This window comes from Microtus pennsylvanicus, chromosome 5 (genome assembly GCF_037038515.1).
Source record: "Microtus pennsylvanicus isolate mMicPen1 chromosome 5, mMicPen1.hap1, whole genome shotgun sequence".
Lineage (NCBI taxonomy): Eukaryota > Metazoa > Chordata > Mammalia > Rodentia > Cricetidae > Microtus > Microtus pennsylvanicus.
The window spans coordinates 136,757,505-136,784,583 of NC_134583.1; the positions used below are offsets into that span (position 1 = coordinate 136,757,505).

The 27,079-nt window shown below is 42.2% G+C and overlaps 1 protein-coding gene across 1 annotated transcript; it reads left to right on the forward strand.

The window, feature by feature from the left end:
- The first annotated feature begins 411 nt into the window (after positions 1–411).
- LOC142850618 (pancreatic triacylglycerol lipase) lies at positions 412–13,326 on the forward strand. Its single transcript, XM_075974540.1, has 13 exons — positions 412–462; positions 596–641; positions 1,789–1,943; positions 2,999–3,121; positions 4,040–4,174; positions 5,195–5,306; positions 6,435–6,554; positions 6,669–6,788; positions 7,159–7,277; positions 9,277–9,406; positions 9,827–9,935; positions 10,528–10,692; positions 13,201–13,326. The coding sequence occupies exons 1-13, from the start codon at positions 460–462 to the stop codon at positions 13,262–13,264; spliced, it is 1,401 nt and encodes a 466-aa protein (XP_075830655.1). The 5' UTR covers positions 412–459; the 3' UTR covers positions 13,265–13,326.
- The last annotated feature ends 13,753 nt before the right edge of the window (positions 13,327–27,079 follow it).

Genomic DNA, 27,079 nt, shown 5'->3' on the forward strand with positions numbered 1-27,079 from the left:
TTGAAGGCTTTTTTCTATTTGACTGTGTTCAAGGTGTGTCAGGGTCACTCAGAGGCTGCACGAGTTGTGTGGCCAACAGAGCTGGTCCTCAAAACAGATGTTGTCAAACATGAAAGAGTTCCCACGTCCATAGATCTACAGAGAATGCTGAGCAAACAAGGGGAGAAGAACAAGGAGGCTGTTCACAGGAGCGGTGCAGAAACAGTGGTTCTGGGCGGTCCATGAGCACACCGGTCGAGAACATTCCATATCAAGCACTTTCTCATCTTCCCACGAACACCTTGGAACACAACCTACTCTACCAACCCGGGCTTATCTGTGATTAAAATTAGAAATATGTCCTTGGAACCTCTCCCTTCTCCTGCCGCTTTTCCATGACACTGCTTAGAAAGATAAGGCTCTCTTATAAGAGAATATCTCAGCTTTCCCCTGTTGTCCGTGGAACCTGACGGATCCGCCATGGTGAGTCAGGAACACGATTTTGAGACTGATTCGTTAGATTGCCCCATTTCCCCACAAGTCTGAGTGAAAGTGATTATGTCACTGTTTTGAAACCTGAGTTCTCCAGACTCAACCATGTTTCACTTCTGTGCAGATGCTGCCGCTGTGGACGTTCGCTGTGCTCCTGGGAGCAGTAGCTGGTAAGCAAAGATGTGTGGAGACGGGAGAGGCTCACTGTGCGGTTCTTCCCTGATGACCGTGACAGCTGGGTTCAGGCCATGATGAGCACGAGGACTTAGTTAATGGAAATGCAGGACTAAGGAAGACTAGGAATAAACTGAGTTTAACATGGGGTTAAGAGAACCAGAGCTTGGAGTAATGTGAGGTACAAATTCCCAATGCTCATTTCAATTTGTTTTCAGACAAATAATAGTGCAGACAAATTATACATGACATTGCACTATAAATGCACCGTTAATCTGATCTTTCAGTCTAACTAAAATATTTATTTTCTGCACCGGGCCCCTCTGAGGCCAAGGGAGGCTTCTGAACCTAAGTTCATCACCTACAACTCTGTAACACTAAAAAGAAAAAAAGAAAGAAAGAAAGAAAGAAAACAAACCTGAAACCTTGCAAACTTCACTGTACGTGTGGTTGAGATGGGTGTGGTGACATCATTTTTGTGGGATGATGGCTTCAGTAAGAGTAAATCATTGCGTTCAGCGTCCGGCACACAGTAAAATTCACAGCCGCTGTTACTCTTGCTCCCATTAACCTCGGCTTCATGTTGTTCCTGAGCTCTTGAGTTGTTCCTGCGGGGAGCAGCTTGCACGACAGCTGTCAAATCACTGATGTTTCCTATGCTTGTGAGTCCCTTCTACATCACAAAAACCCGGGATGATCCTCAAACACAGGTCAGCCAAGGTGAAGATACAAAGTTTGGCCCTTGCATAAAACTTAAAATTCCTCACACAAAGAATAAAGCTAAGCCACTCGGAGCTGAGAGCCTCCACAAACACGCCTATCACCAGTTCCCGGTACAAAGGACCACCCCGTATCTAGGTATCAAAGGCCAAAGATTACATCTGGGTCAAATAGCTAAAATAAGTTCCTAACTGATACTGAGCAGAAATCTGAGGGGGGTGATGTGGTCTCAGAGGCAGAAGGGCAGGCAATAGCTGTCTGTCACAGAGGCACTGTCGCCACCAGCTGCTTGGTGACTGAGCAAGAGGGGTGTTTGAAAAAGCAGAGGAAACTCTGCCGTAAGATACAGTCCAGCTTACATTGGTTGATTGAACACTAGAAAAGTTGAAGGAACATCTTTAAAACGCCTATGGGTGATTTCAGGACTCGAAGTCTGCTATGACAAGCTTGGCTGCTTCAGCGACAGTGCTCCGTGGTCAGGAACTTCAGAGAGACCCCTGCAAGCTCTGCCCTGGAGCCCATCAAAGATCAACACCCGCTTTCTCCTGTACACCAACGAGAACCCAGACAACTTCCAGGTAGGAATGCGATTGTTCTCCAGACTCAGTTTCCTGTGCTTTATGCACCTAACACAAATATTCGAGCCTTCCAAAGAGAATACAGCAAACAGTGGAGTTTGTGTATTTTTCAACTTTTAGAGCAGTCAGATTAAGTACTCTTTAAAAACTTAATTTATAAATGACCATTTGATTCTTATTGTTTCTGTCCTATCCCCAGTGAAACAATCTAAAAAATATATTACATATGCAAGGATGGAATAATTATGCGTGCTTATGTATTATGCATACTGATACATATTTTAATAAAGAATGTTGTATCTTATTTGTGTATTTTAAATACGATTCCCTAGTATAGTACAGACACACAGGAATCCACTTAAGATGGTTCGAGTTAACAGGGTTTGGTTGGAAGGTGCCAGGTCTTCAATAGAAGCTTCTGGACTGGCAATATGCTGAACTGTAGCCACAGGAAGGAACAACAAGGAACCACGGCTTTCAGTTTTGTGCCCATCATGAAGGTGAATGACCGGCTGCTCTATATGGGGTGAAGCAATGATAGAAACTAGGTTAGGTAATCACAATACATTTCCAACGTATGATGCTTTCCAATCGGGTATGGCATCAACTTTAATCCTAGCACCTGAAAGGTAGAAACGGGCTCAGGTGTTCAAGGCCATCCTCAGCTACTTAGTGAGTTGAAGTCACTTGGTCTGCATGAGACCCTGCCAAAACCAAAACAAAACCCACTTACAATGTTTTCAGCTTACACTGGATTTATTGAGCAATAACTCCATCATACCTGGAGGAATATTAGAATATGTACACATCCTCCCAAAGCTGAGTAGATTATAAGCAAACATAAACAGGCATATGTACAAAGACTTCCATTAAAGATCTTAACAACAAGCAATATGGGAGACATAGTGTCTGAGCCAAACAGTTACAAGTGAGCAACTTGGGGGTGGCTGTGAATGGCTTCCTAGAATCTTACCTACCATCTCCATCCACACACAAATGATCCTAGAAGCTCCTAGAAGAAACTTGACCCCAGAACACTTTTCCATCCCAAACAGCAAATCACTGCGGATGCAGCAATCATCAGGAGCTCCAATTTCAAAACAAACAGAAAAACCCGCTTTATTATCCATGGCTTCATCGACCAGGGAGAGGAAAACTGGCTATTGGACATGTGCAAGGTGAGCCATATCACTTCCCTAAGGGAGTATGTTAAAAACCAGCAGCACACTGGCCCCAACTAAGGTGGCCACCACCACACTGGAGTCTGAGAATTCCTGAGTGTGGAGCTGGGGGTAGAGGAAGTAGTGGTGGGTACAAGCATTTGGGACAGTTGGGATATATAAACAGAAACTGCTCGTTCATTTCTTGGCCACCCAGACCTGAATAATCACACTGAAACTATATTAATTACAACATTGTTTTCCCAATAGCTTAGGCATATTCCTAGCTAGCTCTTACATCAACCCATTTCTAGTAATCTTTGTATCACCACACGGCTGTGGCCTATCTATAAGGTTCTGGTGGTATTTCTCCTTCAGCAGCTACTTGGTGTCTCCTTGACTCCACCTACTCTTTCTCTATAGCTCTGTTCAGATTTCCTGCCTGGCTTTATTCTGCCCTGCCATAGGCCAAAGCAGTTTATTCATTAACCAATAAAAGCAGCACATATACAGAAGGCCATCCCATACCAGGGGTATGGGGTAGAGAGGTGTAGTGGCTCCAGGACATAGTTACTTAGCAACAAATGCAGAGATATTTCAGAGTTAGCCAGAGAAGTTGCTTTCCAGTAACATTCCATTAAGCACAGACCCTTAATGTCCAATGTTTTTCTCTATATCAAATTTCTATGTATCTGTTGCAGTAGAAACCTCAAGAATCCAATTCCCACATGGGGCCACGCCTGGTCTGGAGCCAGTGCTGGACTTGGGGAAGGACGCCACACTCACTAAAGACTAGGGTTCTGGTCATAGCTTTGGGGTTAATGCCACAGCTATTACGCAGGCCAAGACGAGAATTTACCAACTCTTCAAATGTGTTACTCTGTAGTGAATAAGGGACCTGGGTTGTTTAACTGCTACTTGTGTCTTCCCCATCAGAATATGTTCAAGGTGGAGAGCGTGAACTGCATCTGTGTGGACTGGAAGGGCGGCTCCCGAACCACATATACCCAGGCCACCCAGAATGTCCGGGTGGTAGGGGCAGAAGTGGCGTATTTGGCCAACGTCCTTCAGGTAACTGATCCTGGATTACGTCAAAGCTCTTAGGCACTGCTCGCTGGATCCTCCTTCCAGAACAAAACCAGTGGGTATGATAATTGAGGACACATTTAAACAAGATCATACTCCTTCTTTGTTTAGAGTTGAGCTCTCCCGGTCTTGATTCAGGCTTTATCAATAACGTATTTAATTCAATAACTAGTTTTTATTTTTAACTAAATGAACTTAAGCAATGAGGTAGGTGATATCACTTGAATTCTGTCAGTATTTTTAGTTTCGTTCGTGGCACAGACCCTGGGCTGAACTCACGTGATGAATTACAGCACCAAACTGTCAGGGGTTGTTTTAATTTGGCCTTCATTATCAATTTGATATGGTGAGATCAGCCACATACTTATGTTTAATTTTTTTGTTTTACTTTTACCTGTTTGTGTGTGTGTACGAGCGTCTGTGAGTGTGCACACATGATTGTGCATATGTGTAAGGAGGGTCTTCCTGGACTGCCATGCTCTATTTTGTTGAAGCAGTCTCTCACTGAACACGGAACCTATCAGTTCTACGACACCAGAAGGATTGGGTTCTGAGGACCTGCCTGCCTCTGTCTCCCTAGCGCTGGGGTTACAGACACCCATTTTTACAGGGGTGTCGGGGACCCTAATTTGGAACCTTGTGCTTCACTAACTGAGTCGTCTCCCCAGTGCAGAAGCACGATGATGAGCTAGTCTGAGCAGGCCATGGAGAGATGTCAAACTCTGATGTGCTCAGGCAATGGCCTCATGGATTTCTGGTCTGAATTCTTGCACCACCCTCTCTGATTGTGACACACATATCCTTCAGGAGCTTTCTCTCAGCAGGAGAACACGCTAGGATTGTAGACCTAGAGGAAGGCTTTTCCATCTCTTCATAGTGGCTGTGGAGGTGCTCTCTGGGAGTAGGGGTGGCGTCTTCTTAGAAACCAAGATTAGGTGGTCCTTTTAGGCCATCTGGCATTTTTTATTACTTGAAAACATTTTAATAAGGCTTCCCTTTCAACAGTCTGAACTCGGATACTCACTTAGCAATGTCCACCTCATTGGCCACAGCCTGGGTTCCCACATTGCTGGGGAAGCTGGAAAGAGGACATTCGGTGCCATGGGGAGAATCACAGGTTAGTCCAACAACAAATGCCAGATGATTAGACCTTTTGTCCTCTCTGTGGAAACCCCAGGGAGGCCCAGGGGGTGACTGGTGGGTCTGCTCTGAACTTCACAGTTTCTGAACCACAGACCACAGTGCCAAGTACTCAGAGCCCAGTCCACTGTGACCCGGTAAGCTGTTTCCTCACTTTCAATCTTTGGCCATCACCACATTGTTTAATATTTAAATATATATAACTAAAACTTGAATTAGGAACACAAAAAAACACTATGCCTTTCCCCAATTTCCAGATCTTCACCAAATTAGTTTCTTTAATGAATATCATAGGTAACAGTAGACTTAAATTTGTAGAGTTTGTGTATAATTAATTGAATTCTGCTTTAATACTAGTGGATAACAAACCTCAGCCTTGGCAACTACAGCCCCATTGCTGTGGGAGGAGACAGGTGGTCGGGCTGTCTGGCTTCCAGTTCGGGGTCCTGCTAAAGAGATTCCAAATGCTGTTTGGAGCTGCAAACTGGCTGCATTAGGCCAGTGGGCCACAGGCTCAGGCAACTTGACAAGGAAAAGGAAGCTATTGTTGTCCTGACCTGAGACATGGCTACTTCAGGGAACAACCAGCTTCCCGCTCTGTCTTCCAACTTTTTCTGCGGACCTGACAATTCTCTTGTTCTATGTTAAGCTGGTTGCATTTGGATTAATAGGAACAGTCTTCATTGATATTTATTTAAAAAATGTTCTTCCAGAACATTCTTTCCCATAGTTTACAATTGGCTAACACAGCCTGTTCTGCCAGGTGCTGTACCGTGCCAGACCATGGACTCAATCACAGAAAGCCTCTGCCTTCCTGGAAGATTAGAATCCATGGAAATCTTAAGTCTGGAGAAATTAGTTCAGTGACGCCTGGGGTCAGCCATTTGATGGAAACTGTTGCTAATAATCAGGGTTCTTGACGGAGCTAAACATTCATGAGCTGAGGCAAATCCTGGCATAGCCAGGGAATGCATCACCTCTCTCATGTACACCCCACCGTGCTCTCAGGCGCACCCCGCCACCATTGCAGCCGGTACTGGATGGAGGGGGTGACTTTGTATACTGAGTAACTGATGTAACTGGTGACCCCTCCTGTTTGCTCCAGGGTTGGACCCAGCTGAACCTCACTTCCAGAATACACCTGAAGAAGTCCGACTGGACCCCAGTGATGCTCAGTTTGTGGATGCCATTCACACGGATGCTGCCCCCATGATTCCCAACTTAGGTGAGCTCATCCAGTGTGTCTCCTGGAAGATCTTAATCTCGGCGTTAGAATGTTTGACAGGGCTCCTTAGTCATACAGTAATAGAAACTTCCATTATTTTTTAAAAATCTCCAGGATTTGGAATGAGCCAAACTGTGGGTCACCTCGATTTCTTCCCAAATGGAGGAGTAGAGATGCCTGGATGTCAGAAGAATATTCTTTCCCAAATTGTTGACATCGATGGAATCTGGGAAGGTAAAACCATTGTGCGCACAAAGACTTCCACTGCGAAAGTTCATGTTTCTCATTGTTAGACTTGCTAGCTGCTCTCCAGACCTAGCAATCCAGTTCTGAAGGATCTAGTTCAGGGACACTATTACATATCTCTATGTCTATATGAACCAGACTTTCCCCCTTCTCAAGCTGCTTTTCCATCATAACTATTATGATTCTAAAGTGTGTTTAATTTCTTATCTCACATCGTACATAGACTGCACAAACTGTTCTGTGTTGTGACCTCCATGAGCTTGCCCTGACTAGATCGCTTACTATGACCTCCATGTTCTCAGTGTAATGTGACTTAGAGAAGTAAAGTGTGACACTGATGTCACGCCTGACTCCACAGGAACACGGAACTTCGCCGCCTGCAACCACCTGAGAAGCTACAAGTACTACTCTGACAGCATCGTCAACCCCACCGGCTTCGCTGGCTTCTCCTGCACCTCTTACAGCGTTTTCGCTGCGGTGAGTGGCTCCCATCTTCCCTGTGGATTCCATCGGATGTTTTAGTTTGTCCTCCTCATTACTGGAGACCCAGTGGTGCCTGTGTGAAGCTCACAGGTGACCCGGTGCTCTGTCGCTGGCCCCCCTGTGATGACTTCACTGCTTGTAACTGCTTACAGTTGTGCATTTGTTATGCTAACTCGTGTGAATGCATTTCGGTAGCAGAAGAGAATTCCAGGGATTTAGAACAATGCCTTACTTAGCATTTCTCTAACTTTTCTCTGTCTCAGACTTGAGGGGTGAGGAATCCTAAACAAACACGTAAAACTCTAGTTTGTAGCTATCTGAAAGTCCTGTCTAGAGGCTGCTGACGAGCATGGAAGATTTTATCTAAAGGCTGAACTTTAAATTATAATTATGGAATATGGATATGCCTTGGCAATCGTACATTCATCAGTCGTTCTGCAGTTTGGTCACGGTTTATATCCCGGTTGACATCTTCCATGTAATCTTGAACATGACATTTCTATTGACTTAGGTTTTGGAAAGTTGACTTTTCACTATAGCTTTCTTTTTTTTAATCAAAAATTTTAAACCACTGCCATGTAACATAGAAAATTTCAAGCAATCAACGTTCCATGTAAGTCACAAACGCTAGAGGGAGATGCCTTAGGTATTAAGAACAAGGGCTTGAATGACGTTGGGCAAAGTATTTCGTTTCCTTCAGACATTTTCTTTATCGAGAAATGTGCTGATGTCAGATTCAATGTTCCTGGTAAAGCAATCAATCACATGTTAAGTGCTCGGCCCATAACAACAACAACAAAAACATGCTAATCAAAATATGGGAGAAGGGAACATATTTTGTTCACATATAAGTTTTCTAAACAGTAAAAGTTGAGCACAAACCCCACCCCACCCCCAGTTTGAGGTTTGCTGTATCTTCCTGTAAACAAATGATCCGACATGTTTAGGTTCCTTGTAACAAAAGTGGCCTGGTTCAACTACGCTCCTCCGCCTTTGGACCCTATACTTCCATTCAGTCTGGTGAGAGCCCATCATCCTACTGATGGCCCAACCAAGTGTGTGATTGGCAGAGGAATAGCTGTGGTCCCTGGGTGCATGGTCTCCTGGTTCCTTCGGAATCCAGGCTACATCCCTGTCTTAGGGATGAACACACTTGGAGATAAAGTCTGGCACTCTTCTTGGGAAATGCCTAGGGCATTTCTCCCCGGCTGTGCAAATCTTTCCTTAGCTTGCTGGTGTCCAAACCTGAGACTCCTCCTGACCCATCATCTAGTCTTCTGACTGAGAAGTCCTCCATGATTCCTCCTGTGGAGGAGCCCACTCTCCAGAGTGGAAATTGGGCCATCCTCACAATTTTGGTGTTTGTGCTCTCTCTTTTTTTACCGTAACCCCTGACTGAGGAGAGCATTTCCCAGTACCTGTCTGCTTTAGATGCCAGCTGCCTGGCTAAGTCTTAAAGACCAATTGGGTCATTTTATCTCCACCCTGGGAGACTCAGGGTCATTTTATTCCACACTTGGGTTCTGAAAATGTGAGCATACCAAGGAAAGCAAAGGAACTGGACAAGGGCCTGAGTTGTGAGCCTGTCACCCTCTGACATAACCCTGTTGTGCCTGGCAGACACTATAGCTTCTAGTTCTTCCCTGCGCTACCTTTCTAAACTAAATTCTAATCACCTAGCAGGAGGGTGAATGTCCTAGAACAAACAAAGTTCCAGAGGCAATGGGGAAGCATAAACACACACATGCCAATTATCCTATGGTGTGGGGTTTATGTTTTTTGTGTACTCAGATAGCAGTGAAATCGAAGGCTTGGTCTGTGGACAGTGAGAGGCACTCACAACTTCCACTGTGACACACACATACCTTTTCACAGCCCCACCATTACCATCAGAGAGAGCATTAGCTTTGACTCAATTATAAAACATGTCGGGAAATACGATGCCCTACTGAAAGTCAGGGCATTGCCAGTTCTCATTTCCTTGGTCTTTCAGGACAAGTGCTTCCCATGCCCAGGCGGAGTATGCCCACAGATGGGTCACTATGCTGACAGATACCCTGGGAGAACAAAAGAACTGTATCAGAAATTTTACCTGAACACTGGTGACAAGAGTAACTTTGCCCGTAAGTTTCTATTTTTATTAATTAAGTTTCTGTTTAATTAATTTTATAAATTAAGTGGTCACTTTTCCTTTTGGGGGAGGTATAGATAATTCTGGGTATAAAATGCAGAGTCTGGTAAACGCTAGTAAAGCACTCTACCTCTGAGATACACCCCTAGCCCAGAATGTAAACAAGATGAACTTCTTAGACTCTTGGCTTGGAAAACAAAAACAAAACAAAAACGCCTCATTCATCAGCTCTGTAAGTGCTCTTCCCCTGCAGCACCCGACCCGAACACGGAAGGAAAAGCTGTGACAGTTCACCAGAGCTGCCAGCGATCCGATCCATTATTCAAATTCTGCAGCTCTTGGGTGTCTGCTAATCCGCCATCAGTTACTCTTCTCCCAAGCTGACCGTGTATAAATGTTGTCTCCCATGCAGGTTGGCGGTATCAGGTGTCTGTCACCCTCTCTGGACAGAAGGTCACTGGACACATTCTAGTTTCCCTATTTGGAAACGGAGGAAACTCTCAGCAGTACGAAATTTTCAAGTGAGTAAAGACATCGCTCAGTGCTTCTTAGCTTTCGGCATTCTAGGAATGTCTCACATACATGCTTAATAGCCTTTTCTCTATTATATGTATATAGCATATAGTCACATATAACGAAAAGAAAACTGTCTTGCAGGCCTACATATTAATAAATTACAAATTGTATTTTTAAATTTTTTCTGATATTTTTTGAGGAAACAGCTCATGTTTATTTTGTTGCCCGACATTTGGCTTATAATGAATAAATAATTACCTCCTACACAATGGTAAAGAAGAGATTTTTATAATGATAGCATCATTTATTAGACTATGAGAATTGTGACAAAGACACATTTGAGCCCATGTTAAAGAAACTATGACTAAGATAAATCTGAGTTACTGGCAGAAAAACAAGGTAAAATACATGTGTGAATTTGCATCAGACACTTAAACGATAAATGTTTTATCAAGTAGCTTAGACTAAAATGGAATGTGAACTGGTTTTAAAACATATGCATATATTTGCATGCATGTGTATATTTATTTGTATGATTTATTCGGGGCATACTTATGCATGTTCACATGATGTTTCATTGACATCTTAACTTCCCAGGGGCTCTCTGAAGCCGGGTACTGTGCATGTCAGTGAATTCGACTCCAACGTGGATGTCGGGGACGTGCAGAAGGTTAAATTTATTTGGTACAACAACGTGATCAACCCAACTCTACCCAAAGTGGGAGCATCGAAAATCACGGTGGAAAGAAGCGATGGCAAAGTGTGAGTAATGGGAATTAACAAAATAAGACGGCCTGATGGTGTCTATTCACACTGAAACAGTTCACACCTCTCATAGGAGACACGTGTGTCCTTGTCACTTCTGCTTCCTAAGGCCTCGTGTGTCTTTAGAAGACAGTGCCGAATGTTGGGAATGTCACTCTGACAGATCCTTAGATGAGGGAGAATGTTTCCTTCGGCAGACCCTTCAGACTATGCATGTGGTTTGAGTGTGCCTTACCTCCCAAACTTCAAGGGTTCACCAAATTGCCCCTTAGATTGTCTAGAACTGCTGATTTAGCAAGGAAGAAGACAGATATACACTGCCCTGTGGCACAGGTCTTCCTGGTGAAGCCTAAGGTTCGAAGATCAGTTCTCCATGTTTACTGAGATTGACATGCCCTAAGCTGAGGATGATCACAAAAGAAAGCCAAGAGGGGAGAACAGACAACTCTAATGGTATCCATGGCAGTCCCAGCATCCATGAGTGGTACCCACATTCTGGTGCAGAGTGCTGTTTCTCCCAGTGGCAAATGCTTGGTTATCTTTCTGAAAACATGAAGATGGCTGGTCTTGCCAGAAGTGGAGTCCAAGGTCCCTTGGGTGCCAAAGGAAATGACCAAAATGTTACACAAAACACATAGACAGCAGTTTTCAAGATACCGAACTTTGAGTAATAGTAGACAGTGAAGCCTGAAACACAAAAACCAAGTGAGGTGCCTTAAATCACCTCAGCCAACAGCCCTGAGAGGCTTTCTAAGCTGTGGTGCAAGCAGGGTTGTGTGGGCTCTCAACATTTAGGAGAAGGAGCGAAGAATTGAGGTCTCGAGCAGCTAGACTTGATGGCACAGTCTACCAGAGAAGATAGGGCTACAGAGAGACACGGTAGAGTTCTAGGGAGTCCCCTTGGACGTTTGACACAGTCTGGTGTCCTCACATAGATGAACAAACCAGCCGTGGCCAGGGAACAAGCCACTCAAAAAACTAGAATGGAGTCCATTTCTCTTCAGGGGTGGAACTAGACCAGTCTACCAGGCAGACTGAAGAAGCCTAGCATTTTGTTGATACTGGCTGGAGTACTTAGCAAGGTCCCGTTTCTTGCAAGATTCAACAAGACTTGAAATGGCTTGGAATAATTACATCCCACAATACACATAAGAAGTAAGATTATATAGCAGTAATAAGATAAAAATCCAATACCTGACATTAACTCAAACATTCCAGGTTACACAAACAGTAGGTCAATACAAACCATAATGTGGAAAGTAATCAATGAATTAACATTCAGTTGAGTTGGTATGGATGTTAGAATAACAGATACGGATATCATTATAGCTATCAACATCCATTCAGTTTGTTCAGAAAAGGTCAGGAGACGATGGCACGTGTTTATGACAGTATTGGGGTGACAGGAGGGTATATACAAAAGTATATCATATGATAATGGAGAGGTAGGGCATGATATATGTGTGTGTGTGTGTGTGTGTGCAGCATTTGACGATGGAGTGTGGGGGATGGTATAGGAAATGAATAAGCACAGCATATGATAACATCATAAAGGGTAGGAGAGAAGAATCAGAAAGGTATCTGCTGGAAGGTCCTGTGCCAGATGTGAATAGGTACACTGTCACTTGCTAGGTTAATGGAATAAGTTAGGTATGTGTGTTACCAATTCTAAAGTAAGTGCTGTAAGAATAAAGAACTATAACAAACCAAATAACAAAAACGTTATAAAATGAAGATTAAAAAATAACTCAACGTGAGCATGAGAAGCAAAGAGAACAGAAAGCAGAACAACAAACAACAACAAAAGCTCACAAAGATGATTGATAGCCCTTTACCTGACTGGAGCAGTGATTATATTAAATGACAGTAGTCAAAACATACCAAGATGAGGAGACACAGACCATCACAGTGGGTTTTAAACATCAATACCCAATTGAATTATGCTTGTCTGAAATGTATTTTAAATAGAAATCAAAAGGTGGACAGGGAAAGTTGTGCTGTTTCTCATTGGAATAGCACAAACAACAATAAATGCCACCATGCATTTAAATAGTTAAATTTAAAAGACTGCAAATACCAAGCATGTTTGGAGACAAGGGGAATCCTAATTCTCAGACACTGTGCATGGCATATAAAATCATGCAACCTTTCTAGAAAGTAATTTGATGACAATTCCTTGAAAGCCAAGCATCCCAGTCATCTCGCTGTCCCAGTTCCTAACATCATGGCTTCACTTCCCACAGCTACGTTACACACTGTCAACAGTGGTCTGGAATAATATGGGAAGTGAACACTTCTTGTTCTTTGGGGGTGACTGACAGCTTTTCTATAGATGAAGTTTACAATTGCACTGTAAGGTTGGGAGGTGATTCAATCTCCTGATTGTGTCCATCTCGGACTGCTGGAGCAGGGGTGTGGAGGTGGATGAAGGGACATGGCTGCCCTCATGCCCAGCTCTGCACTTGTGTGAGAAAGAGCTCACCCTTTTGTGTTTTCTTTCCTCAGGTTCAACTTCTGTAGTCAAGAAACCGTGAGGGAGGACGTCCTGCTCACACTCTCTTCGTGTTAGGAGGTTGCTGACATGTGACTACTGAGTCCCACTGTAATAAAATCTAGTATTAAAGCAATGCATTCTGCTGTCAGTGTTGATTAATTCTAATGAAACTTCTGGATGAGATGGTAAAACCGTCAATTCTCAGTTGCCGTGAAGAGCCATAAGTGATTGACTATAAACTTTTGCTGTGCATTTGGGTTTGGGAATATCAATTAAATGATAATACCATCATGCCCCCTGTTAACATTATTAGTGCCATTTTGAGCATTTAAGACAGAGCTTCAGGATCTAAGGATCTCCCTCGTGCTAGCCCTGTGATGACTGTGATAGATTCAGCCACTCTCCATCATCCACTGGCCAGACATCTCAGGAGTAATGGAACAGAACAGGAGATGAGGAGGGGACTCTGAGACACGTCTGATCTTTTCTACGGTCTTGCTTCTCTGGCTGTGGTTCTTCCAGAACCTCTTCCTCTCAATAATCTGTTTGTTCTTCCAGAAGCCTAGTCCAAAGCATCCTGCTCTGTAAGCCCAGGGACAGAATTCTGATTTCATAGTCTTGCTGGGTTCTTCTCAATCTGGATTTCACCTAGAATTCCAGTCTCACCTCTCAGCCCATTACTTCTGGACAAACTCTTTGTTGTTTAACAAAGTTTTTATCACTCACACATGGTCTCAAGTTATTATATAGAACCATGGAAACAAAAATAGTACAGTACTATCGCAAAAGCTTTCAGGTAGGCCAAAAGACTACTAAGGCCATCTAATTCTTGACAAAGGATATCTTTGATAAAAATCTTTGATTTAAAAAAAAAGCACTGGAGAAAAGGGAGACTTTTCGTATGTTGCTAGGGAAACTAGATGTCTACTTGCCCAAGATGGAAATCAGATTCCTATCCTCCAACCTACAAATGTCAACTCAAAATGAAGCAAAGTTCAGCAATCGCTGTGTGGAAACACTTCCACACACAGCCACAGACAAGGGCTTGCTGAACATGATGGCAGTAGCTCAGAGAGTCATTGCATACTTAATGCATGTGGTTACATGAAATCCATGACATGGCAAAGGAAGTAATCAGCAAAGTGAAGAGAGAGCCTACTGAAGGGAAACTTATCTTTTCTAGCTATGACAGGGGGTTGTCTCTGATTTTCTCTTGGTTTGTTATGTTACTCAGCAGTGTTTAGCCAGCTTCACTATTTCTGTTTTACATACTGGTACCCGAACCCCAGTACTCTAGAGGAGTATTTCTACCCCAGTTCTTCTAGCACAATAGATAGATGATATATAGATGATAGATAGATAGATAGATAGATAGATAGATAGATAGATAGATAGGTAGATAGATAGTAGATAATAGATGATAGATGCATGGGTGCATACACACACTCACAGAAAAGACAAGGAGGGAAACAGGCAGAAAGAAAGACGGAGGGAGGGATAAAGAAAGGGAGAGAGAGAGAGAGAGAGAGAGAGAGAGAGAGAGAGAGAGAATATGAGGACAGCCAAAAGAAAATTGTAAGGAATAAATATGAACTCTCAAATTCTACCAAGTAAAGGATTAATATATGTTGCTTACTATATGTATGTGATGGCTATTTTTGGTTGTCAATTAGACTACATTTGAAATTAACTAAAACCCAGTTTTTCAATTTGCCCACACCGACAGTTACCAAATTACTGAAGTCTGTCCTGGGAGTCTGTACTGAGAAGTCATGGTGTGAACTGTTCTACAAACTTAAGGAGACAAGTGCACGTGATTATCCTCATTCACCAGTTGTGAGAGGCAACAGACTTGGTGGCTCTTTATATAAAACTTTTGATGTGACGATTTGAGAAAAAATAAGGATGATGATGCTGGTCAGATGTTCTTAACATCTGTGGATAAATTGATAAAGAAAAACAATGAACTCCATGATAAAATTAGCCAACTTCTTGTCTCTCTGAATTTAGGGAAGGATAACAGCGAACTGACTGATGAAAACTGACTGGCTCCAGATGCTCATAAACAGTGTAAGGTTTCTAGGTGTGGCCTGGAGGAGACTCCTCTCCAGCAGCCACAGGACTCAAGTTGCAGGAAATCAAAGTCCCCATGATGAGGTTGGTCAAATTACAATGAGACTTCATGTCACAACCATGGAAGGTGTTGGCAGTTAAAGTCAGGGTGTTGACTAGTAAAGAATAGGATCCTGTAATTCGGGGTGGGGATGTGTGGGAGGACCTATTGAAGCTAAGAACTTTGAACCCTCAGACTCTCAGGGCTTTGTCTCACCTGAGGAAGCAGCCCCTCCACTCTCAGCAGAATCTGTACTCCATTTCATCCCCTGAAATATTTCCCTTTATGCCTTTGATTACAAAAATTTATCCTTCTGAATGAGATACCAGGCAAGACAACACCCATGTCCCTCAGGGCCCTCTAATAGTTGGCTCTAGACCAGACTTGAGGCTAAGCAGGCTCCTAGTGGGGAGGTGGAAAGTGTAGTCCACAAGGAGGTACACTATACTGCTACAGAGCTTAATGTGTTTGTGAATTCATTCAAGCGGAAGTCTGGAGGACATGTGTGGGAATGGGTTTGAAGGGTGTGAGATAACAGTGCAAGGAACATAAAGCCGGATCTGGCTGAGTTTATTGATATAGAACCTCTGAGAGAAGATTCTAGGTTTAACATGGAGGCCCTCACAGTTGAAAAAAAAGTTCTCAAAAGTATGAATAGCTAACTAAAACATTTACCAAAAAATGGACTACTGAAAAGGAGTTGGAGGTTCCTGCTAGCCCTTGGCCTCGTGTTAATGGAGGGATTTTAAGGACCAAGGAAATTGCAATGTTAGAATGGGTACATTGTGCAAAACCCAATCCTTCACAATGGGAAGGCCCAGAAGACACACCCTTCACTAATCCTATAAGACACTGAACCGTGAGAGGGTACCAGCACATCTGAAGAGCTTCGTTGTCACCGTTTTCCATGTTCCATACTTTAGAGCTTGTGATGCTACTGCTAAGTGGGACAAATTAAATGCAGAGGGTTTAACTGGGCCCTGAGGTAGCAGGGGTCAGTGGACAGCACTAAATTCCCAAAGACAAGGTGATGGCAGTTATCGTAATGGACAGCGCAGACGAAACAATGTCCATAAGGGCCTGGCCTGTAATGGCTAGCACAGGCCAAGTGAATTTTATGGTGGCGAAAACCTATGGGCCTTGGCACTTGCTAATTAATCATTGTGTTTCCCGCCATGAAGTAGATAAGAAGCCTACTGCATTTGTTTGATCTCTATAAACAGAAAAATTCTTAGACAAATGAAAGAAAGCCTATATTAGATCATGGCGAAAGGCAGTCTTGGCCCATGAACTAATTTCCAGACTTGAGCTGGCGTCCAGACCCAGAACCCCTTGAATGAAGGGATGGCCACATTCCCAGAGGAAAGCTCTTGATAAAGTACTTAAAAGTTTTACTGTTAGCTTTTCTCCAGTCCTTTGCTTGAAGAATCTATGACCCTTTACAAGGGAAACTATACCCTGGGGGAAAGGTAACAATCAGACTTTCTGGGTTCTATTGGATACTGGTTCTGAATTGGTGCTGATTCTGGGAGAACGTCTCCCCCAGATAAAACATTGTGGACCTCCAATTAAAGTAGGGGCTTATGGAGGTCAGGTGATTAATGTAGTTTTGACTGAAGTCTGACTCACAGTAGATCCAGGGGTTCCCTAAGCTCATCCTGTGTTTATTTCTCCAGGCCTTGAACGCCTAATTGGGAAAAATAGAAGATGGCAGAATTTTCACATTGGTACCCTGACCTGTGGAGTGAGGGCTATTATGGGAGCCTTTATAGTTTCCTCTCCCAAGAAAAATAGTAAATAAAAACCAGTATCTCATCCCTGGAGGAACTGCAGAAATTGATGCCACAAAAGACTTGAAAGATGTGGGGATAGAGGGGAGTTCCTACCATATTATCCTTCAATTCTCCTATCTGGCCAGTGCAGAAGACAGATAGGTCATAGAGAATGACAATCAACCATTGGAAATTCAATTAAGTAGTGACTCTAATTGCAGCTGCTGTACGTGTGGTGTCCTTACACAAACAGATTAACATATCTCCTGGTACATGGTATGCAGCTATTGACCTAGCAAATGCCTTTTTCTCAGTATCTGTCCACAAGACCATAAGAAGCAATTTGCTTTCAATTGGCAAGGCCAGCAGCTTACCTTTAAAGTTTTACCTCAAGGATGTTTTATCTCTCCAGGCCTGAGCTATTTGGAAAGGATCTTGATCATCTCTGTCTTCCACAAAATATCTCATTGGTTCCCTATATTGATGACATTTTGCTGATTGGAGCAAGGAAGCAGGAGGTAGCAACAACTTTGAACTCATTAGTAACATATATGTACATCAGAAGATGGAAAATAAATTCAGCCAAAATTCCAGGGCTTTCTGCCTTAGTGAAATTCTTAGGAGTCTGTTGTAGAATATTACTTTAACTGTGTAAAGATGTGCTACATTTGTTTATGCTGTATTTGTTTAATTATGAAAAGATGTGTTGCATTTGCTTCATCTTGCCTGCCTAAGGCACCAGATTGAGCTAATAAAGAGCTGAACAGCCAATAGCTAGGCAGGATAAAGGATAAGTGGGGCTGGCAGGCAGAGAGGATAAATAGGAGAAAACTAGGCTTGTAAGGAGAATGAGAAGGAGGAGGAGAAAAAGAGGAAGACACCCAGGACCAGATAGCAGCCACCAGATAGACCAGAGAAGCAAGGAAAGTATACAGATACACAGCAGGAAAGGAAAGTAAAAAGTCCCCAGGCAAAAGTAGATAAAGAAAAACAGGTTAATTTAAGTTAAAAGAGCTAGCCAGAATGAGACTATGCTAGGCCAAGAATTCAAAACTAATAGTAAGTCTTCATGTTGAGAGCAGGGATACAAGGAACATACCTAAACATAATAAAGGCAATATATAGCAAGTCAACAACCAACATCTAACTAAATGGAGAGAAACTCACAGAAATCCCACTGAAATCAGGAAAAAGACAAGGTTGTCCACTATCTCCATATCTATTCAATATAGTACTTGAAGTCCTTGCTAGAACAATAAGACAACAAAAGGAGATCAAGGGGATACACATTGGAAAGGAAGAAGCCAAACTCTCACTATTTGCTCATGATATGATAATTTACATAAGTGACCCCAAAAATTCTACCAGGAAACTCCTACAACTCATTAACACCTTCAGTAATGTTGCAGGATACAAGATTAACTCAAAAAAATCAGTAGCCCTCCTATACACAGATGATAAATAATCTGAGAAAGAAATCAGAGAAACATTACCCTTCACGATAAAACATAAAATATCTTGGGGGATAACTCTAACCAAACAAGTGAAAGACCTATATGACAAGAACTTTAATCTTTGAAGAAAAATTAAAGAAAACAACATCAGGAAATGGAAAGATCTCCCATGCTCTTGGGTAGGTAGAATTTACAAAGTAAAAATGGCAATCTTACCAAAAGCAATCTACAGATTCAATGCAATGTCCATCAAAATCCCAGCAATATTCTTCACAGACCTTGAAAGAACAACACTCAATTTGATATAAAAAAAAAAACCAGGATAGCCGAAACAATCCTGTACAATAAAGGTACTTCTGGAGGCATCACAATCCCTAACTTCAAACTCTACTACAGAGCTATAGTACTGAAAACAGCCTGGTATTGGCATAAAAACAAACAGTAGGACCAATGGAATTGAATCAAAGACCTGGATATCAATCAACACACTTACAAACACCTATTTTTTTTATAAAGAAACTAAAAGTATAAAATGGAAAAAAAACATTCAACAAATGGTGGTAACATAACTGGATATCAACATGTAGAAGAATGAAAATAGACCCATATCTATGACCATGCACAAAAATCAAGTCCAAATGGTTCAAAGACCTAACATAAAGCCAGCCACACTGAACCTTATAGAAGAGAAAGTGGGAAGTACACTTGAACACATAGGCACAAGAGACCACTTTCTAAATATAACCCCAGTAGCACCGATACTTACAGAAACAATTAACAAATGGGACCTCCTGAAATTGAGAAGCTTCTATAAAGCAAAGGACAAGGTCAACAAAACAAAACAGCAACCTATAGAATGGGAAAAGATCTTTACCAACCCCACATCGGATAGAGAACTGATATTAAAAATACACAAAGAACTCAAGAAACTTGACATCAAAAGAACAAATAATCCAATAAAAAAATTGGATGCAGACCTAAACACAGAACTCTCAACAAACAAATCTCAAATGGCTGAAAGACACCTAAGAAAATGCTCAACATCCTTAGCCATCAGAAAAATGCAAATCAAAACACTCTGAGATTCCATCTTACAGCCGTTAGAATGACCAAGACCAAAAATACTGATTACAGCTTATTTTGGAGAGGATGTGCAGTAAGGGGAACACTCCTGCATTGCTTGTGGGAGTACAAACTGGTACAGCCACTATGGAAATCAGTATAGCAATTTCTCAAAAAATTAGGGAATAACCTACCTCAAGATCCAGCAATACCACTTTTGGGTATATACCCAAAGGATGCTCAATCATACCACAAGCACATGTGCTCAACTATGTCCATAACAGCATTGTTTATTATAGCCAGAACCTGAAAACAACCTAGATGCCCCTTGACCAAAGAATGGATTAAAAAAAAGTGGTACATTTACACAATGGAGTATTACACAACGTTAAAAAACAATGGCAGCTTGAAATTTGCAGGCAAATGGATCGATCTAAAAAAACATATTGACAAATATAATATGTATTCATATGTATTCACTCATAAGTGACTTTTAGACATAAAGCAAAGAAAAACCAGCCTATAGACAACAATGACAACCCCAAACAACCTAGACAACAAATAGGATCCTAAGAGAGACATACATGGATCTACACAGAAAGGAAAAAAAGACAAGATCTCTTGAGTAAATTGGGAATGTGGAAGTCATGGGAAAGGGTAGAAGGCAAAAAGAGAGGAAAGGAGCAGAGTGGAGAAAAATGTATAGTTCAATAAAAACAATTAAAAAAAAGAAAAGTGGCTGAGCATGAGCTGATAAAGTCTCCGTGTCATGATTTGGGAGCTGGTTGGCAGTCTAAAAGAAAAAGCTTGGTATAGGAGTTCTGTGGTGTGGGGCATGCAGGGATATTCCTAATAAGGCGAAGGATAAGTTACTGTACAAGAAAGAAGTACAACATTTAGTGGACCTGTTGGGATTCTGGAGACAACAAATTCCTCACTTGGGTGTGTTACTCCGCCCTCGCATACCTAATGACCTGGAAGAGGAGAGGCTCTTCAACAGGTCCAGGCTGCTGTGCAGGCTGCTATACCACCCAGCAGACTCTAAGTAACTGAGGTGTCAATGACAGATAGAGATGCTGTGTGGGCCTTTGGCAGATCCCTATAGATGAATCACAAAAGGGACCTTTGGGATTTTGGAGCAGGGTTCTAGCATCATCTGCAGACAACCGTTCTCTCTCTGAAAATAGATCTTGGCCTGCTATTCAGCCTTAATGAAACTGAACATTTGACAATGGGCAATGAATTTATCATGTGAACTGAGCTTCTGATCATGAGCAGGGTGTTATCAGACCCAAGTCATAAAGATATGCACAGCATAAGTCTTATTAAATGGAAGTGGTAGATGATTAATCCCAAGGAGGTCTTGAAGGCACAAGCAAGTTACATGAAGAAGTTGCCCAAATGCCTATGGTTTCTACTCCTGTTACAATGCCATCTGCTGCCAAGAATGCACCTATAGCCTCATGGGCCATGACCTCTGCCTGGTTACCTGAGGAAGAGAAGACGAGGGCCTGATGGTTCTGCATGTTAGGCGGGCATCACCCATAAGAGGACAGCTAAAGCATTACAAACCCTTTCTGGGACAACCCTAAAAGACACTGGCAAAGAGAAATTGTCACAGTGGGCAGAAGTTCAGGCAGTGCACATGATCATACATTTTGATTGGGAGGAGAAATGGCCAGAGGTGCTATTGCTTAATTATCGATGGGCCAATGGATTGGCTGAATGGGCAGAGATTTGGAAAGAATATGATTGAAAAGTTGGTGAAAAACATATGGAGAAGTGTGTGGCTGGATCTCTCCGAATGGGCAAAGGATGTAAAGATAGTCATCTGTCATGCAAATGCTCATCAAAAGGTGACTTCAGCTGAGGAGGAGTTCAATAATCAAGTAGATAGGATGACCTGTTCTGTGGACAGCCAGTCGTTGCCCAATGGGCCCATGAGCTAAGTGGCCATGTGGCAGAGAAGGGGGTTATGCTCCAGAGCATGGACCTACACTCACCAAGGCTGATCTGGATAGAGCTGTTGCTGAATGCCAGATCGGCCAACAGTGGAGGCCAACACTGAGCTCCAGATGTGGTACTGTTCCCAGGGGTGACCAGCCACCAGCCTGGTGGAAGGTTGACTAACTACATCACTTTCTCGGTGGGAAAAGTAAGATGTTGACTTCAATAATGTACATATTATTCTGTTTCCCTTTCCTGCACATAATACTGCTGCCAAAACCACCATTTATGGGCTTACAGAATGTCATATCCACCATATGGTATTCCACATAGTATCGCTTATGACCAAGGAACTCACTTCACAGTCAGAGAAGTACAATGGTGAGTCTGTGATCATGGAATCCACTGTTCTTACCACGTTCCCCACCATCCAGAAGCAGCTGGCCTGATAAAACCTGAAATGGCCATTTGAAGACATTGTTATGGGACCAGTTAGGTAGCAGCAGCCTGCAGGGTTAGTGTTCTCCAGAATGCGGGTGTGCTTTGAATAAGCATCCAGCAGATGGTAAGGTTTCTCCCACAGCCAGGATCCACAGGTCCAGCAGCCAAGGGGTGGAAAAGAGTAGTTCCAATATCATCCCTAGTAACCAGCTAGGAAAATTTTTGCTTCCTGTCCCATGACTTTAAGTTCTACTGGCCTAGAAGTTCGAGTTTCAGACTTGGGAGCACCCCTGACAGAAGCCACAGCAAACATCCCTTTGAACTGGAAGCTCAGACATACCCCCTGGATACTTTGGGCTTCTGATGCCCTTAAGATAGCAGGCTAAGAAAGGAATAACAGCTTTCTGAGGGGCGATTGATCCGGATTACCAAGGATAAATTTGATTGCTTCTCCACTATAGAGGTAATAAATATCATGTCAGGAGTGCAGGAGATCCTTTAGGGAATCTCTTGGTGCTACCGTGTCCTAAGATTCATGTCAATGAGAAACTACAACAACCTAATTCACACAGAACAACAAAGGGCACAGACCCATGAGGAATGAAGGTGTGGTCACTCCCCCAGGAAAAGAACCAAGATCTGCTGAGGTGCTTGCTGAGGGTGAAGGAAACAGAGAATGGGTAGCAGAGGAAGGTAGTTCTAAACACCAGCTAAGGCCACGTGACCAGTTGCAGAAATGAAAACTATAATTGACCTGAGTGTTTCTGATGTATTTTGTTAAGAATGTGTTTGTACAGATATTTGTGTTTTGTTTCTTTGATTTGTTTATCATGTTATGTAACAATTAAAATAATAATCATGTTTATCATATTTAATTTTGAGATACTAAAAGAATGTCCCTCAAGGAACATTGCACCTACTTTAAATATACAATGCATTTGTGATTGTACATGAGATAGTTATATCCTGTTTAGGCATAATTATAACCTGGTTGTTTCCATTTGGAAATTGAGAATTATATAGGAGATATGATTGAGTGACGGTTTAACAAGGGGTGGACTTGTGATGACTATTCTTAGTAGTCAACTTGACTACATCTGGAATTAAATGACTGGGCACAGCAAGGAGAGATTTTTTTTTTCTAATCTAGATCTTGAGGCAGGAAGACCCGCCTTTAATCTGGGCCACACCTACTAACATCCTATGTAAGGATATGAAAGACGAGAAGGAAACTCTCTCATCCTTGCTAGCAAGTCCAGTCCTTCACTGACACTAGAGCCTACTTATTCGGGATTCCGGCATCTACTGAAGACTAGCTGAGACATCCACCCTCAAGAACTGAACAACTATTGGATTCTTGGACCTTCAATTCATAAGTAGCCATTGTTGGGTTAGCTGGACCACAGCCTGTAAGTCATTCCAATAATCTCTTTTCTATATACAGAGAAATTCATTAGATAAGTTTTGTTACTCTAGATAACCCTGCCTAATACATGAATAGTATAAAAAGAAAAAACTAGAACAAATTTGGCTTAAATTTTTACTGACTATAATTTGTAATTTCTGAATTGGACAATCTTTGAAATGGATGAATGTTCCAGTGAGCTAATCCAAAAGAGAGGAACTTTGCTTTATTAAGAAGAAAGTAGAAAGGAAGAAAAGGCTTCCCTGAAGAGTTAAAACATTAGATGTATTATTATCATCCTTACTATTATTAATATCATTATCATCATTACATTGACTCTGTGGCTTGAGTTCCCTGTACTAGAAAATTGTTAGATCTCATGACTGATTCCATTCCACTTTGGTCTGTTAGGACAAATGCAGAAGGCCAGTCTACAGGAGACACTCATAAGGTTCATTTAACAATTCTCCCTTTCCAGATTTTTCCTTGGGGCATCAATGTTGCACTCAGTCACCATCAGTCTGGATTCTCATTCCCAACTCATCATGTGTGTTACAGGGTTGATCATTCCAGCTACATAGACAGCTCATTTAACACACTCATCATGTGTGTTACAGGGTTGATCATTCCAGCTACATAGACAGCTCATTTAACGCACTCATCATGTGTGTTACAGGGTTGATCATTCCAGCTACATAGCTCATTTAATTCATTGCAGCACTCGGCTACATATAGACAGATGAGATGTCTTGAAAGAGAACACACACTAGAGAGACTGTTTTTATGCCTATGAGGAGAAGAGGAAGCCAAGAGTTTGAAGTAAGTCCCCACAATCAAATGAGCTAAAAATCAAATCAAACAAATAATGAACCAGGCAAGGAACCTATACATTTTAACCAAGCAGAAATTTTGGTCCATTTTCCCACATGCAACAAGTTAGCAACTGTGTAGAGACCAGTTCATCTGGTAGGTGGAATTTATTATCCAGTATCAAATGACTGTTTTACATTCAGGCAAAGTAGAAACGAATGGTTGTGGAGGTGTCTCTGTATAGAGGGATCAGTAGCACAGTTTGATCAGTAGCAGTAGGATGTTATCAACATTAGCCTCAAGGTGGTCTAAGGCTCCTTCAAGCCATGTGAAGACCTAGACTGTGTACAACTGATACATGCCACAAAAGTTACTGAGTTTCTGTGATGGAGCAATTGTTTTCTGTTTTCTTTCATTATTCTCTATATTGATTAACTAATATGCATCCTTAGTTCTTATTTCCATCGGCATGTATTCATTGTACACAGTGACAAGCCTCATAAACACACCTTTGTCAGGTGAATCTGAATGCAATGGGCCCAAAACCAAAGTCTTGGGTTATCTTAGTGTCTTTCTTATAATAGCAGGTAAATTGTTTTGCTCTGTACACTCAGGAACATTCTTGTTATCAAAGCTATATAGCAGGATTGCCTGCAAGGAGGTTTACAGGCACCCTGCTTTGACTTCCTGGATGCTAGGACTGTAAAGGAACACCAGAGCACACAGCTCTATTTTTTTTTTGTATCCACTGTGAATAGGATAGTTTTCTTAGTTTCCTCTTCAAATAGTTCATTTCTAGTGTGTGAAAATGCTAGCTTTTAAAATGTTAATTTTTTTATACCTCAAAGTTTTACTGGTTCTTTATTAATTTTCATAGGAGCTTTTTGTGCTTCGTGCAGCATTTTTCTGTGTGGAAGATGATGTCATCTATAAACAGGACAGTCTGGCCTCTCCCTTTCTACCCTGGACACATACTATTTCTTTACAATGCTGTTTCATGGGACACAGAAAAGTAGTTATGAGGATGGTTTATAGTAATAAATGTCTACATTAGGGGCTGGAGAGATGGCTCACAGGTTAAGAGTGTGGGGAGCAGTGAGACTGCAGATCCTGAATTTCTTGTAAACAACTTGTTTTCCCCTGATCTGAGTGCCTACAGCTGCTCTGAGCACCAGACCTTCAGGAGTTCCTGATGGCAGGAGAGTGGTTTCTGGTGGGTTTGGCTGGGACGTGGCTATCTCTATATAATCTGCCCTTGCACACAATAAGGGGGGGGGGCATTCTTGGGGAATTCAAGGATGACCCGTGTCGCTGTCTCTCTGTCTGTGTGTGTCTGTGTATTTTAACCTCCAGCTCCCTTGCCCGAAGCTCAGTAACTAGGTGCCAGCACACAGAGCACAGATGCAGGGGAGGGGGAGGGGGCGGTGCGCAGCAAAGAGCACTGGCTGCTCTTCCAGAGGTCCTGAGTTCAATTCCCAGCAACTACATGGTGGCTCACAACCATCTGTAATGATATCTGGCGCCCTCTTCTGGCGTGTGGGTATACATGGAGGCAGAATATTGTATACATAATAAATAAATATAAAAAATATTTAAAAAATAAATGTCTACATTTAAAAAGGAAGTATCATAGACAAGAGACTACACCAAAAAGAAACTAGAAAGTCAAGAACATATCAAGCCCCAAATTATTAGAAGGATGGAAAGAGTAGGATAAAGGAAGGAATGAGTGAAACAGAGAACAAAAAATACGTTAGATCAATCATACGAGGAACTGCTTTATGAAGTAAAAATGAAATCAATAGAACTTTGTTTAGGATAAGACAAATTGAAACAGGAGATGTTTCAACTGATGACAAGGATGGAAATACAAAGCATTACAAGAGACTACTGGAACAAGGACAGACCAAAACTCGCATAATCTAGGGTAAATGATCAGCGTTGGGCACATACAATTTGCCAAGACTGAGCAATAAAGAAATAGAACATTTGAGCACTGGTGAGTCAGGATACTGAATTAATAGTAAAATAGAAGAAGGTCCAGCCAAAGGAAAGCCTAGGACCACTTGGGTTCGGTGACAAGACATTCAAACTAGCCTCTAGGCCAGCAGTTCTTAACCGGTGGGTCACAACCCCTTTGGAAAACTTCTATCTCCAAAAAATTTACATTACAATTCATAACAGTAGTAAAATTACAGTTATGAAGTAGCAACAAAATAATTTTACAGTTAAGGATAACCCCACGTGAGGAACTGTATTAAAGGGTCACAGTGTTAGGAAGGTTGAGAATCCCTGCTTTAGGCGAACCTGTGAGAGCGTTTCTGGAAGGGCTAACGAACACATTCCCTCAACGAAAGCAGTACTTTCCGGCATGGGTCCAAATTATGTCATGGGTTTTGCTGTTTGTTGTTGCTGGAGGAGCTAGGCATTGGAGTGTGTGCAGTCCACCTCTGAAATGCCTGACCGTTTGTGAGCAGTACTTACCAAGAAAACACAGACTGAGGGAAGGGGACTAGAATTAAGTAACGGGACCATCTACATGGCATATCTGGCGGTGTATATAGGACAGATGAGGAAGCAGCCAGGAAACCACTGTCACATGGCCCAGCGAGACGGTTCAGTGGGGAAAGAGGCTTGCTGCCAAGTGTGAGAATCTGAGTCTGGTCCCTATAATCTGCGTGGTGAAAGAGAGGACGCTTTGCCCACCTACTTCTACATGTGTGCTGTGGTGTGCAAACACCATCACATGTACACACAGATGAAACAAATATGCTCTTAAAAGGTAGATGTGTTTTCAAACATAAACAACATCTGTGAGCATCTTTAGTAGAAAGGGATTATGACATTCCATTTAACCCCCCAAAATATACCTATGCTTTCAAAATT